Below are 13,945 nucleotides of genomic sequence, written 5' to 3'. Positions count from 1 at the left end.
AACCTTTAGTTTCGGTATTTTTTCAGGGCAGGTAGTGGTCCCTTGGACCACTACCTGCCCTGAAAAAATTGTTTTGGGTCCATTCACAAAGGGGCGTTTGCGAGTGGGTTACCACTTCAAGTGGATGGTAACTGCGACTCCATTTGCGACCGGATATGCGGTCGCAAATGGAATTGCATTCCACTGCGAATCGCAAATAGGAAGGGAACACCCCTTCCTATTTGCGATTCGGAAATGCATTTTGCGAGTCGGTCCCTAATTCCCAAACTGCACTTTGTAGTATGTTGTTTAACACTACAAAGCTTACTACACATTGCAATTCACAAACAATGGTGGTCATTACGAACTTGGCGGTGTGGCCCAACATACCGGCGGTTGCGGGAAAACCTGCCAGCCGGCATGGCGGGCCACACCGCCACATAATAAACACCATGAGGGGAACCATCAGCGGCCCTCACTCACCGCCAGGCTGCCTCTGTCAGGCAGCCTGGCGGCGGTCGGAATCATTATCTGACAAGGCAGAGGCAGCAGTGATTCATCAGCCTCCAGCCTTTCCCAAGGCTGGTGGAAGGGGTGCACCGGGGCACCCCTGGGAGCCCCTGCACTGCCCATGAACTTGGCATGGGCAGTGCAGGGGCCCCTGTGCAGTGCCCCATTGCGCAGATCACTGCCCGAATTTCGGGCAATGAGCTGCACGACAGGTGCAGCTGCACCCGCCGCACACAGAGGTATTGGCGGCGGCTCCACATGGAGCCACCATCAATGTCCCGGCCAGGCATTCCTGTGGGCCGGCGGGCGGAAAAAAGGTTTCTGTCCGCCGGCCCACAGGAATGTACATTATAGGGTCAGCGGGGATCTAGGGACGCTGGTGGTTAGTGGTTTGATCGCCAGTATGAACTCAGCGGTTTTGACCGCCGTGTTCATAATGAGGGCCTATGTTTGGAGGCATATGCCTCTGCATTAGCTACACTTATGTGTGTGGAATTCTCTGCCTTGACTGAGGAGTCTCAACACACATAAGTGTAGGTTTTAGTTATAAATGTGGGAGGAACACACGGGGGTGGCTTAAAGAAGGGGCAGACTTACTAGAGGAATGGGATTACAGAAATAGTAAGAGGAGTTTAGGGAGGGTTAGCAAGTAATTTTTGAAGGGATGTCACAAACCCACAGAAGAGTAAGTCATGTGCAATATTCAGGGGTGGAGCCATTTAACTTATACTTTTGTAATAAGTTTACTATTTTGTGTATACCAAGAGTAGTAAACTTACTTCACAGTGTAAACTTGCTCAGAAGTGTGAATTACCTTTGTGAATCAGACTCAGCATCTTTTTCAACAAAAGTGAAACATACATACAGTAATTGTATATAGGAAGAAACACGCATCATGCAGTTTGGTTTATTTTATCTGACAAAGGAGTTGTGGTGCACTGTGAATATGTAATTAAAAAAATTCTAAAAATCTAGATAGAAGTCCTAATGGATTGCTTTTTATTTCTTACAGGTTCCAGATGCCATAAAGAGGTGCCAGCGTGCTGGCATCACTGTCCGCATGGTCACCGGAGACAACATCAACACAGCCCGCGCAATTGCCATAAAATGTGGAATTATTCATCCTGGTGAAGACTTTCTCTGTTTGGAGGGAAAGGAATTCAACCGAAGGATAAGAAATGAGAAGGGAGAGGTGAGTAGTTCAATAATGCATTATGAAAAGCATTATCTCTTGAAGCACTCTGGAATGCTAGTTTCCTTCAGTCTCTTTATTGTTTTGTGTATGCAGTGAAGTATATTATTTATTTATGTATTGTTTTATTTATTTATTACTGTATTCTTTCAATCTGTGTAGTTTTATATGACCCACTGAACTTGACATCACTTTACATGTAGAAAATTAGCATGAGAGAAGTAAACAACAATAGTGCTGAACTGGAATCAGTACCCTCTCCCCCCACACTTGTGAATGCCTAGAATCTGGAGCTTGGGCGTGGGCTGAGAACACATTTAGAGGTCTGAGAGACAGGACCAGTAAGCCCACATCAATCACCTCAAACACACTGCTGGCTCTACATCCCATGTCAAACATATAAGTGCGATAGACCTCCAGCATGGGCCATTATTATTGTTACCACTCTGAGCCACTATCCTTATCAGTTCTCCACAGCTGACTACCAGTACGCCCGACCCAATCCTGGCAAGATTGCCACCCTCTTGAATGTCCTCAGATTGTAGGATCTTTGGGCCTGCACAGGACTCACTGACCTGGCTCTTTGTCTTTCTCCAAAAGTGCACTCTCACCCCATTGACTGGCTGCAGATGCACTGCTGGATCATTTTTTGACTCTGCACTAGAATTCTGATATGCTGATACACTCTTCCCCTGCATGGGGCAAGCCTGTTGATCACCTGTATGTTGCTTTGTAATGCAGGTACTATATGTTTAAAAACTCCATAAAGTCATACTTCTAGTGAAATATACTTGTAGCTACTATTCTGCAGAATAAACTAGAACTCTGGGGCATCTTACTCCAGCCACAACTCAAAATAATTTGAAAAACGTGGGGCCATACATCATGATTTCCATAGGAAATTTTATATGACATGTTTACATAAATTAACATTAACTGCTATGATTTTCAGAAAATAAAAAAGTTCCTTAAGGTCTTCTGTACACTTTCATTGATTTTACCACCCTGTCCCTAGCCCTTCTAACATATAAATTTTAATCTACTTGGGATGGGAAAAAAGCAACAATGAAAAATGTATAGTTGTCACAATCATATGCTTCAAATAGTAAAACAACCTTTATAGTACGGCTAGTCTTGCAGGGTCTTGCTCAGGCAGCAATTTAAATTAGTTTTAAAGCTTGAGGCCTCAGAGATCGGTTTACATATTACAATAGGATTTTAAAATGTATCAATGTAGATCATGCAATATCTCCTCATTTCATGATATGAATGTCACTTTATCAAGAAGGTTCCTCATGGTATTGATACTACAATAGCAGTGTTCCCAAATTCCCTTGAAATATGTTATGTTTGTATTCATTATGCCACAATATAACAGTTTATTTTGTGCATAAAAATACACAAAATATGCCAACCATTGCCACCATGTTATTTTATTCAATGTTATGTTATGAAACAGAACATTGTTATATTACATTAAGTTATATGTTGACATTCTTTTTAGAGTGCACAACTGCCAACGTATCTTGGTGATATGAAGTAGCCAAAAAAGATCTCTGATATATTGGAACAATTAGACAGTTTTAGGCTGAACAACCACAGCTTATTTTTTCTGGGAATTTGAACATGAAATTTGCCATTCAATTATTTATTGCTGCCATAAATTAAATGGACCAAAATGGATCTAGGTGCAGAAAATATTTAGGGCCAGAAATTAAAATAAACAAAAATGTGCAGATAATACAAAGCAATCATTTTTAACACCTTTCCATAAAAAAGCAAGGATTTTTTTATGAGTATGTAAAGAGAGTTATTCCACAATTGACTTTTTGCACGTTGCTCTATATACCGCTAGAAACATATTAGTAGATGATTGTTAATTCCTTGATGGCTGATATTTTATAATTCTTTAACTAAGATCTCTGAGACGCTTGAATCAGCAGTCCTTAGTAACTTAATTTTAGGGGTGAGGCTCATTGCTGAATCCAAGATGAAGTCTAGACTTATTTGATTTGGAGGAAGGAAGATGATGCATAGATAGTTGTGTCCCTAAAAGGCTCACTTTTGCCTTAGTTGCAGTAGGGGTTACTCTGCTGAAATTTAGTTAGTAGTTTTATGTGGGCTTACATTAACTGACTGCTTGAAAAGCATATAACAGCCCAGCCAGTCTCATTGGGATCTAAGTGAGGTCAGCATAGGAGTGATTTTTTTTTTCTTTCTAAAATATGAAATTAAATAATGGTTGAATATACATCTTAGAGACAAGGGACCTCATTTCAATTTTGATGAAACCAGATCTTTGCTGTAAATTGGTGGTGCTCCTGCCCTGCAGAATTCATAGCTCCACATCTGTATAGAGAGGTGAAAATGCTTCTTTATTCCAGTGAAACCTTTGCCGCCTCGACAAATGTAAACATCTGATCTGGCATTCATTCCACCAAATGATGGTCAGTATGCAATGACAGTTTTCCTTCAAGGGTTTATTTGGGACTCCAAATGTGAAAGTGCAAAGGAGTCCCTATGGGACTTCAAAATGCATCATTAATGGTGACTAGATAACAGCTCCCAACTTCATAGCCTGACATCTATCACAGAAAGTAAGCACATGAGAGTAGCTCATAGAGAGGTTCCACTATTGTCCCTCAAATGCTCAAGCATTATCACATTTTCTGAAGCATTGAAAGTACATTCAACTTTATCTGATATAACAAACAATTCTCATCTAAAGAAGAAATGAAATGTATTTATGAATCAATTATTTCTTTTTTTGCAGAAAACTATCCCATAGAATCACACCAAATACCAGACATATGAATGCTATCTTCTGAACTGTTACACTATGAAATATGGAAGCAAAAATACTATGGTACAAAAAAGGTGTTGACAAAATATCAACAACAGAATATTGACATTACATATAAATGAGGTAAAATAAAAGAATATCAACTACAAAATATGGCTGGCCAAAAGGTCAACATTACCTTCATACTTTTTAAGTGTAATATTACTCTTAAAATTCTAAAAAGTTACTTTTAAAAAAAAAATGTATAACGTACTCATATAGAAATAATTTTTTAACTTAAATGTTTCTCTTCATACAAATATTTATAACTTAAGATAAGTTTAAACACAACAATATAAAATCTAATATTTACATCTGAATTAAAATAGAGTTACTATAAAAAACATAATTTGTAAATGAAAAGTACATTATTATGTCTATAAAATAATTGAACATAATGTAAACATGTTTAATTATTTCAAAATGTTTTCGAAAACTTAAGATGTATTTATTAAACCAATACAAATACATTCAATAGATATGTAACTAAAACTGAGTTTCATAAAATAGTAATCACATGAAAATGAGGAAATAAGTTTAGAAAAAAACAAAAAAAGATTTAAAGAAATGAATCAATTTTAAATGTATTAACCCACAAAATCCTGAATGATGTATAAAACATTGGACACAGAGGGTTTCATGTTCTTGGATGGGGTTTAATAATATTTTTACGCTGCTGTGCCCTTGCTCAGATGGAGGCCTAAAGGAAGCCTTTTCACGCCGGTTTCCCTGTCTTTGAGCTGTAGAGTTAGACAGGTGCCTATATCTTCACCTAATGTCCAAGTCCTGGTTTTCTCAGCTACCAGGATAGGTACTTTTGTTTTAGTAATTTTTTTATAATGAAACTCATGGCCCTTCTTTTTGTGGCATACTTCAGACACTGAAGTCCCTTATAATGGACACAGAACATAAGGAACTTGCAAGTGTGGGCTTTGTCTGGATAGGGGATTTTAATTTGCACTCCTGCATTCACTCATTTGCTATCATGTGACCATATGTGTAGTTAACATGCTTTGCACCTCAAGCACAGTCGGGTGAGAGATTATTTGTATAGTATTTTAACTGAGTTTAATCTGGAGTGTGTTATGACCAAGGTGCAATTAGATTCTGATGGTAATTTCCCTCCAAATGTTGTCGTTCATGGCACGAAAACCATGTTAGATGGTATTTTCTGCTAGGCCCTTATGGCATTAGTGTCTCTGGTTTTAGTGATCATTTTTGCATATTTGTGGATGTGAGTACTTTCTTTGGTACTGCTTCTTCGTCACATATCATTTGCAAGTCGGCCCTTAAAATGATGGACCAGGGATGGAAACTCAAAGGGGAAAGGATTGTACCAGAGTCCTTTATGAAATCTCTTGCCACTGCAAAAAAGAGGTAGTTTGATATTTGCCTGGGGGAGCAGCCTGTTGCTGGGTCATTTAGGGGTGCCTATCGGGCTATACTAGCGGAAGTTTGTGTTAGTTTGACTCTTCCCTCGGTGCAATGTGCCAATAACAATCCAAAATGGTTTGGCAATAATTGTTCTAATTGTCACAAGCTTTTATTGTGTGCTCTTAAGACTTCTCCTAAGGATTATAACCTAATTTGTAACAGATGTAGAGCCTATTGACAGGCGATTGAGGACAGGAAGAGAGATCTTAGAGAGGCAGCAAGGTATGATCTATTGGAGGCTTCTAATAAGGCAGACAGTGGCAAATTCCAAGAGGTAGTCAATCACCCTTTGTTTAAAGGAGATAGTATACATAGATTAAGCATTTTGAAGGCATTTACAGGAGGGTGCCTGAAGCTGGCCTAATCACAGCTCCTGTTGTGGCCCCTGTAGGTGTTAAGATCAGTCTATCCTTTGATGTTACTGAGGTTGAGTGTGCTGTCAAGGGTTTTTCCAGTCACAAGGCCCCGGGCCAGACGGAATAACTGCCAACTTATTTAAGGCTGCACCAGGTCTCTGGTCCCCAATTTTAACTCAAGTTTTTAACTTAGGTGGGCTTACAGCATTCTTTGCCTCAGTCTATCAGTATTCCCGTTTATAAGAAGGGGTCTAGTGACCTCCCTAGTTCTCAAAGGCCTGTCTCTTCGATACACTTGGTAACTAAAGTGATGGGCAGGGTTATTCTTGAGAGGGCTTTGGCCTGGGCAGGGGATGGGTCTGTTTTGTCAAATTTGCATTTTGGTTTCTGGCCCAGACTTAGCACCTGTGATCAGTGTCCTAATTTTTATGTGCTGATTAATAACTATACTGTAGCTAAGCAACTTTTTATAACCTACATGGATCTCTCCTCTGCCTTTGACAAAGTAAATAGGTCTAAACTATGGCAGATATTGTTGGAAAAGGGTATTTTAATCTACGGACTGGTGATTGACAAGGTTGCATACTGGAACAGTTTTTTTCACTTTGCACATGAATGACCTTGGGGTCAGGTTGCTCAATAAGCCTGTGGATTGTCCACATATAGGTGTACAGATGACCCCGCATTATTGTTTGCAGATGACACCGTATTTTGGGCTAGGACTGCATTGGGGTTGCAGACACTACTTGATAGCTTTGTGGACTGTATGAATAACTTAGATGTTTCCACAAACTGTAGCAAATCCCAGGTGATGGTGGTGGGCCCTAAGTCGATTAGAGTAAAATCTTTTCATGTACAGAACAATAAGCTGTCAAGAGTTCAAGCCTATTCTTATTTGGGCGTGCTCAAACCACATGGGCCCCACTCTCTGTTGGGACCAGTCCTCTTATTGAACCTTATTTGACCTATTCCTTTAATCATGTTTTTCAGCCTCCTCTTTGTGATTGAGAAAAATGTGAGATGTAGAGGGTGTTTGATCATGAAAATGGTTTTACTCTGTGTATCACACTTTATTCTATGATCACTTAACTGTATAATTATTATGGGGGTGTCTAGGGGTTTAGGTTTGTGTAAAATTATTTGCACTTTTGTATTAGTTTTGTGAGTTTTTCTCTCCTCTGCCTTTGACAAAGTAAATAGGTCTAAGCTATGGCAGATATTGTTGGAAAAGGGTATTTTAATCTACGGACTGGTGATTGACAAGGTTGCATACTGGAACAGGTTTTTTTCACTTTGTATGTGAATGACCTTGGGGTCAGGTTGCTCAATAAGCCTGTGGATTGTCCACATATAGGTGTACAGAGGACCCCCGCATTATTGTTTGCAGATGACACCGTATTTTTGGCTAGGACTGCATTGGGGTTGCAGACACTACTTGATAGCTTTGTGGACTATATGAATAACTTAGATGTTTCCACAAACTGTAGCAAATCCCAGGTGATGGTGGTGGGCCCTAAGTCGATTAGAGTAAAATCTTTTCATGTACAGAACAATAAGCTGTCAAGAGTTCAAGCCTATTCTTATTTGGGCGTGCTCAAACCACATGGGCCCCACTCTCTGCTGGCGACCAGTCCTCTTATTGAACCTTATTTGACCTATTACTTTAATCATGTTTTTCAGCCTCCTCTTTGTGATTGAGAAAAATGTGAGATGTAGAGGGTGTTTGATCATGAAAATGGTTTTATTCTGTGTATCACACTTTATTCTATGATCACTTAACTGTATAATGGTTATGGGAGTGTCTAGGGGCTTAGGTTTGTGTAAAATTAATTGCACTTTTGTATTAGTTTTGTGAGTTTTTCTTTTGGTGCGATGTATGTTATTATCTATTTCGGTGTGTGCTTTTATGGCCCTGATGTGACTGAATAAAGTATTTTACTACTACTACAAAATAGTAACCTAACTCAATTGTAAAAATATTTGAGAATAAACAAGTATAAAAATTAAAATACACTACTCTTACTACAATTCTACAACCACTGGTGAAAATATATTCCGACTTACTATTCTAATTACAACTGAACAAACATTGGGAAAAGTCCATAGATAGTGGTCAGATTTAGTATTCTTACTCCAGAACTCCAGTCAAAGAAAGATTTTGACCAGTTTAATTTACTAATCAAACTGAAGCCTATTAAACATCAAGGAAAGTGCACACATTGAAGAGGGAGTCAAATTTTTTAGCTCCAGTCAAAGAAATGTTGGTGAAGTTCATACATTGGGAAGGGGTCAAATTTAGGGCCTGATTTAAGAGGCCCTAGCGTCACCTTAGCGTCACCCTAGCGCTGCCATAGTGTCATTTTTTTACGCTAAGGCAGCACTAAAGTTGCTCTTTACACGCTCCATATTTACCCCTTGTGCCACATTATGCTTACGTCAGGCATCATGTATGCAAGGACGTGTAAAAATGGGGCAAGGAAATCTACAAGATTTCCTTGGCTATTTCTTTCGACACTTTTAATGCCTGCTGAGAACAGGCATTAAAAGGGGACATGTTATTGAATCCAATGGGCTTCTATGTACTCTGCAGGAGTAGCACCAAATGTTTGGTGCTACTCCTGCAGAGTACATCAATAGCTTCAGGAATTCTGAAGCTATTGTCCCCTACCCTGTGCCAAAGTGTGCCTTATTTTAAATAGGGTGCACACATGGTAGTAGTAGTGGGGCACTAAGGGGCGCAAGAAAAGTGGTGCTGCACTGTGTGCAGCACCACTTTTCTTAATTCACGTCCTTTTCTTAAATCACGTCCTTAGTGTTCTAAAATCTTAAATCACGTCCTTTCTAAAATCACGTCCTTAGTGTTCTATTTTTTAAGGGACATTGGGAATGGTGCAACAAAGGGGAGTGTCAAATTTACTATTCCAACTCCAGTTTAACAAACACTAGGAAAAGTGCATAGATTAGAGGGGCATACAATTTTCTATTTTATCTCAAGCCTTAGAAACTTTAAATAAAGTGCATATATTTGAGGCAGGGTGTTTCCTATTCAAAGCTCAGTCCACCAAACATTGAGGAATGTGGCACAGTGAAGAGGGGTTGGATTTACTACTGTAACCTACTCTAACAAATGTTGGGTAAAGTGCATACATTATGGGAATTAATAACTTAATATCTGTACATATATAAGACATAAAAATAATCTGAACCAGTCTCACAATAGCCCCACAGCTCGAAATAGAACTTGAGTACAAATTGAGCAAATAAACATTTGCAAATGTAACCTTTAAAAATACACAAAATGAAAAAAATATATTGATCAATTAGCATTTACATTAATTAATATATGTTAGACCTTTAGGATGGTCTTCCTCCAAGCGTTTTGCCTACTTAGCTCCATTGAAGGTGCTGAAATCTGTTTTTGTTGGACTTCGGACTCAGGGCCTCATTGCGACTTTGGTGGTCCTTTCACAGGACTGCTGAAGCTGCTGCAGGCAAATGGAGGCCTTTTGCCCGCCCTATAAGGAGGGTTCCGCTGCACAAGTGGGCGAAAACAGCGTTTCCCCCGTTGGCGCAGCGCAAAACTCACCACAACATTGACGCCGGCTCGTAATCAATGTTTTGGTGTGTCAGGTGCGACAGCACCCATTGCGCATTTCACTGCCCGTCACTTGAGCAGTGAAATGTGCGACGGGCCCCCATGGGCCCCCGACACCCTGTTCCCACCAGCCTTTGCATGGCGGTGAGACTGCCATGCAAAGGCTGGCGGAAAGGGTACTCGTAATCCCTTTCACAACCGCCAAGACCGGCAGGCTGTCGACAGGCGGCAACCTGGCAGTGCCGGCGGTCAAACCATGGCACATCTGCCACAGTCATAATAGGGCAGTCAGACTGCCCTGTCTGCAGAGGTCCAACCGCCATCGTGAGTGTGGCAGTCTGTAATGAGGGTCTCAGTGTACTTTACCATGGAGGCCAGTGCTGTAAATTATATGCTACTAGAGGACCTGCAGCACTTATTGTGCCACCCACTTAAGTAGCCCTTTATTGCATATAGGCCACACCTAAGGTAAGCCCTTGGTAGCTCCTAGTGCAGGGTGCAGTGTGATTAAACAGTTGGACATGTACTTTTAAGTTTTACATGCCCTTGTAGTGAAAAACTCCTAAATTCAAATTTGAGACCTACCTGTCTCATAGGAGAATATTGGGTTGCCTTATTACATTTTAATTGGTGCTAACTTTTGATTAAGGCACGGTAACCAGTTCATGTTTAGTGTCTGTAAAATTGTAATGGAGAATCCTCTTTAATGATAAAGTCAGATTTTTAAGTTAAATTTTGAAACTACCACTTTTAGAAAGTTAGCATTTTCCTGCCCTTAGCCATTTGGTGCCTGTGGCCTCATCTGGGATGCATGACTGAGTGTAACTGACAGCTAGATTTTGTGAATCCCTCCCAGACAGTCAGACAATAGAGAGATTATGTGTACCTGAATGGGTCATCTGCTTGCAGAATGGGGGGAGGAGCTGAGCACAGCTCCACTTGCAACGCAATACTGTTTCACACAAAGGGCTAATCACCTCCACATTGTCACTGCAGCCAGCTTGGAGCCACAGAAAGTGAGTCAAGAACGTCCATGCACTTCAATGTCGAAACCTCTTGGAATTTCTCCCAACTTCAAAGGCAGAACTGGGTGCAAATTTAAGACCCTCAGACCCACTCTTAGGTTCATTTTCTGGACCTCTCAGAAGACTGCCTGTTGTTGTGACTTGGTGTGTACTCTGCAGGAATGCTTTGCTGTACGCGGAAGGACTGCTTTGCTGCCTGGAGCCTGCCTTGAACCCACAGAGGCCAGCCCTGCTGTGTGCACCCTGCATATTCACCTGAATCCAGGACTACCATTGTGGCTCCAAGGGCTACTTTGCTGGCCTCATGTACAGAGGCAAAGGGACATAAAAGGCTCTCACCATCTTGAACCTGGATTTGGACACAGCCTGAGTGAGTCATGAACCCCCAAATGGTTTCCCACCACACCCTGGACCACTGATTGTGGTGCTAGGGGTCCCAAGATGGCAAAAATCCAAAACTGAGGGCTTATAATTTTTTTGTCTAAAACCTGCTCTGAAAACCAAAGGAAGACCGGGACCAAACTGCTCATCTAAACATCCATGGTGCATCACCAGTATGCCTGACGTCACGGCTGCTTTCACTACATTCTTCTCCGCAGCATCAAATCCTGTTCAGCACCCCTTCACCAAAGAGGTATCCAAGCCCCTGGAACTTTCTTCAGCTACAGACTCCTGCCCCGTCCTGCTGGAGATATTTGACTTCCAAAAAAGAGACTCAGGGCCTTATTACCAGTTTGGCCATAGGACCAGCTGACCACCAAACTCTCAGGGGAGGACACCACCGTCATACCTGTGGCATCCCCCCAAGCATATTACAATGTTCCCGCCGGTCTGACCGGCAGGAACAACAGTGCTATGATATTGGTCTTGGCTCCTTTAAGGGAGCTGAGGGCAATATTGCAGCACGCCATACCCTTCAGAATGTGCACTGTCTGCAAAGCAGGCTGTGCGCATTCCGATGGTGCTGGGCAGGGTCCCTGCCATGCAAAGGCTGGTGAAAAGCTGAGTTGCAGTCAGCCAGGCGCTGATGAGTTTAGCACCACTGTGGCTGAGTTTAACTCAGACCACCGTCAGCCCATTGGGAACCATGTTCCTGATGGGGACAGCGGTTCCCTGGCGGGCCCACCCACCATGGTTGTAATGTGGCGGTCAGACTGCCTGGAGTGCAGTGGTCGGACCATCACTGTGATTCTGACGGTCCTCGGACTGCCAGACTTGTAATCAGACCCTTAGTCTGAATGTAGATATTGTTACCGCAGCTTTGACCTTAGGCTTCCTGATGACAATGCTCCCTCCTCAGATGCCGCCTGATGACAAGGACTGACTGGGCCAAATCCAATTTTTGTATCCGAACCGCGCTCCATCGCGGTTGGCCATATTTTGGGACTTTGACCTGGTCTCATGCAACTAGATGTCTGCGGTTGGTGCTTTAGTCTCTTAGGCCCTAATTTTTACTAAAGAATTTAAAATTAAATGCACCGGATCCACTCTATGGCTGGGCGAAGCTCACGGAATTCCACTCTGTGGAATTTCACGGGGTTGATTAAAAACTCTGTTGAATTCCACGGGGTGGATTTCTGTGAGCCACAGAGTCCTGAATGCACCCAATCTTTGAAGCACTAAGCAGGGTCAGGTCTGGCTAGCCAGGCCTGACCTTGCTTAGTGCTTCTGAGATCGGGTGCATTCAGGAGAGGGCCGTAGGCAGTGAAAGCTGCTTTTTCAGGCCTCTTGTGCACCGGCCTGTCCTGTGCGCAGTGCACAGAGGGCAGGCCGGTGCACAAAAGGCCTGAAACTGCAGCTTTCTTTGGCTGCCTATGGCCCTGCCTGAATGCACCCAATCTTGGAAGCGCTAAGCAGGATCGGGCCTGGCAAGTAAGTGAAATGCTACCTTTCAGCCGTTTGACAGTAAATTACAGATGATTGCGTTACAATGGCCCTCTCAGACTTCTGGGCCCCAGTGTCACTGTATCTGCTGCACAATTTATAGCAATGACCCTGCTTGAATAAGGATTCAAAACTAAGATGCAGAGGAACTTCCTGGCTACGCTGAAAGGCCCATCTTTCTACTAGAATGTGGCTCACTGAGAGTCCCCTTTAAGCTCTGCCCTTTTGCCCAGTCCTGAACAGGCCTAAACATTTGACCACTAGGGAATCTCAGAGTTCTTCGCGAAAACACAACATTGCCTTACCCTAATTGTTAATGTACTTTTTGTCACTTGTGTCTTTAACATAATGAGTAGACATGTTTATTATTGTTATTGACATTTGTTATTTAGCCCAAATATATCGTGCTTGGGATTTCCTATTAGGAACACTAGTCTGTATAAATATTAAATTAACACTTCATAGACTCCACAGGAAACGTAATGGTTCATAGAACTTTAAATCAAATTGTTTATAAATCCACGAATTGACACATGCATCAGGACACGGCCTTCTGCATACTGCACTGAAGCAACAGACTTCAAAGAACGAAATACACATTATGTTTGCCTTTAACGTAATCAGAATGTTTCCTCTAATATTGACAGCTCCATTGCCTGAACCAGAGTCATAACTTTTGTGACTAGTTTAATACAAAACTTGAACAATTTGGAAATTTGCATCCAGCACACAGGCCTTTCACTGTCTGCCCAACTATTAATCCTTGGATAAGATTACTGTTGTTAGGGCCAACCCCTTATTTTTATAGTTAATATTACAAATTATTTTAAATGATAACTAAAGATGTTACAAAATAATAAAAGTTATAAGGTAGACTATGAACATATGAATGTGACTTGTGTTAAGATGTTGTAAATAAATAGATTTACCAAGATGAGTCAATCCTGAAAGAAAACCCATTCAACCAGTTATACATGATTTTAGTTATATGCAAATGTGGCACAGGGTAACATGTAATGTATCAAAGTCAAATTTTAATTCCAACTGATACCAAATACAATGAATACGGGCAACCACACAACTTGACATTTCATTAGGGGTCCATTAGATTTCCAAAAATCTATGTGC

General features: G+C 41.4%; 1 protein-coding gene across 6 annotated transcripts in view; it reads left to right on the top strand.

Annotated features, from left to right (window-relative positions):
* The window catches only part of ATP2B2 (ATPase plasma membrane Ca2+ transporting 2), a 1,884,743-nt gene that overhangs the window by 1,580,290 nt on the left and 290,508 nt on the right, over positions 1-13,945 (top strand). For all 6 annotated transcript variants that reach the window (XM_069206673.1, XM_069206670.1, XM_069206668.1 and 3 more), the window contains one exon: positions 1,502-1,681. In XM_069206673.1, coding sequence (XP_069062774.1) covers positions 1,502-1,681 — 180 coding nt within the window. The remainder of the gene's footprint in view (positions 1-1,501; positions 1,682-13,945) is intronic.

Source organism: Pleurodeles waltl, chromosome 9 (genome assembly GCF_031143425.1).
Source record: "Pleurodeles waltl isolate 20211129_DDA chromosome 9, aPleWal1.hap1.20221129, whole genome shotgun sequence".
Lineage (NCBI taxonomy): Eukaryota > Metazoa > Chordata > Amphibia > Caudata > Salamandridae > Pleurodeles > Pleurodeles waltl.
This window is presented reverse-complemented; position numbering and strand designations above follow the sequence as displayed.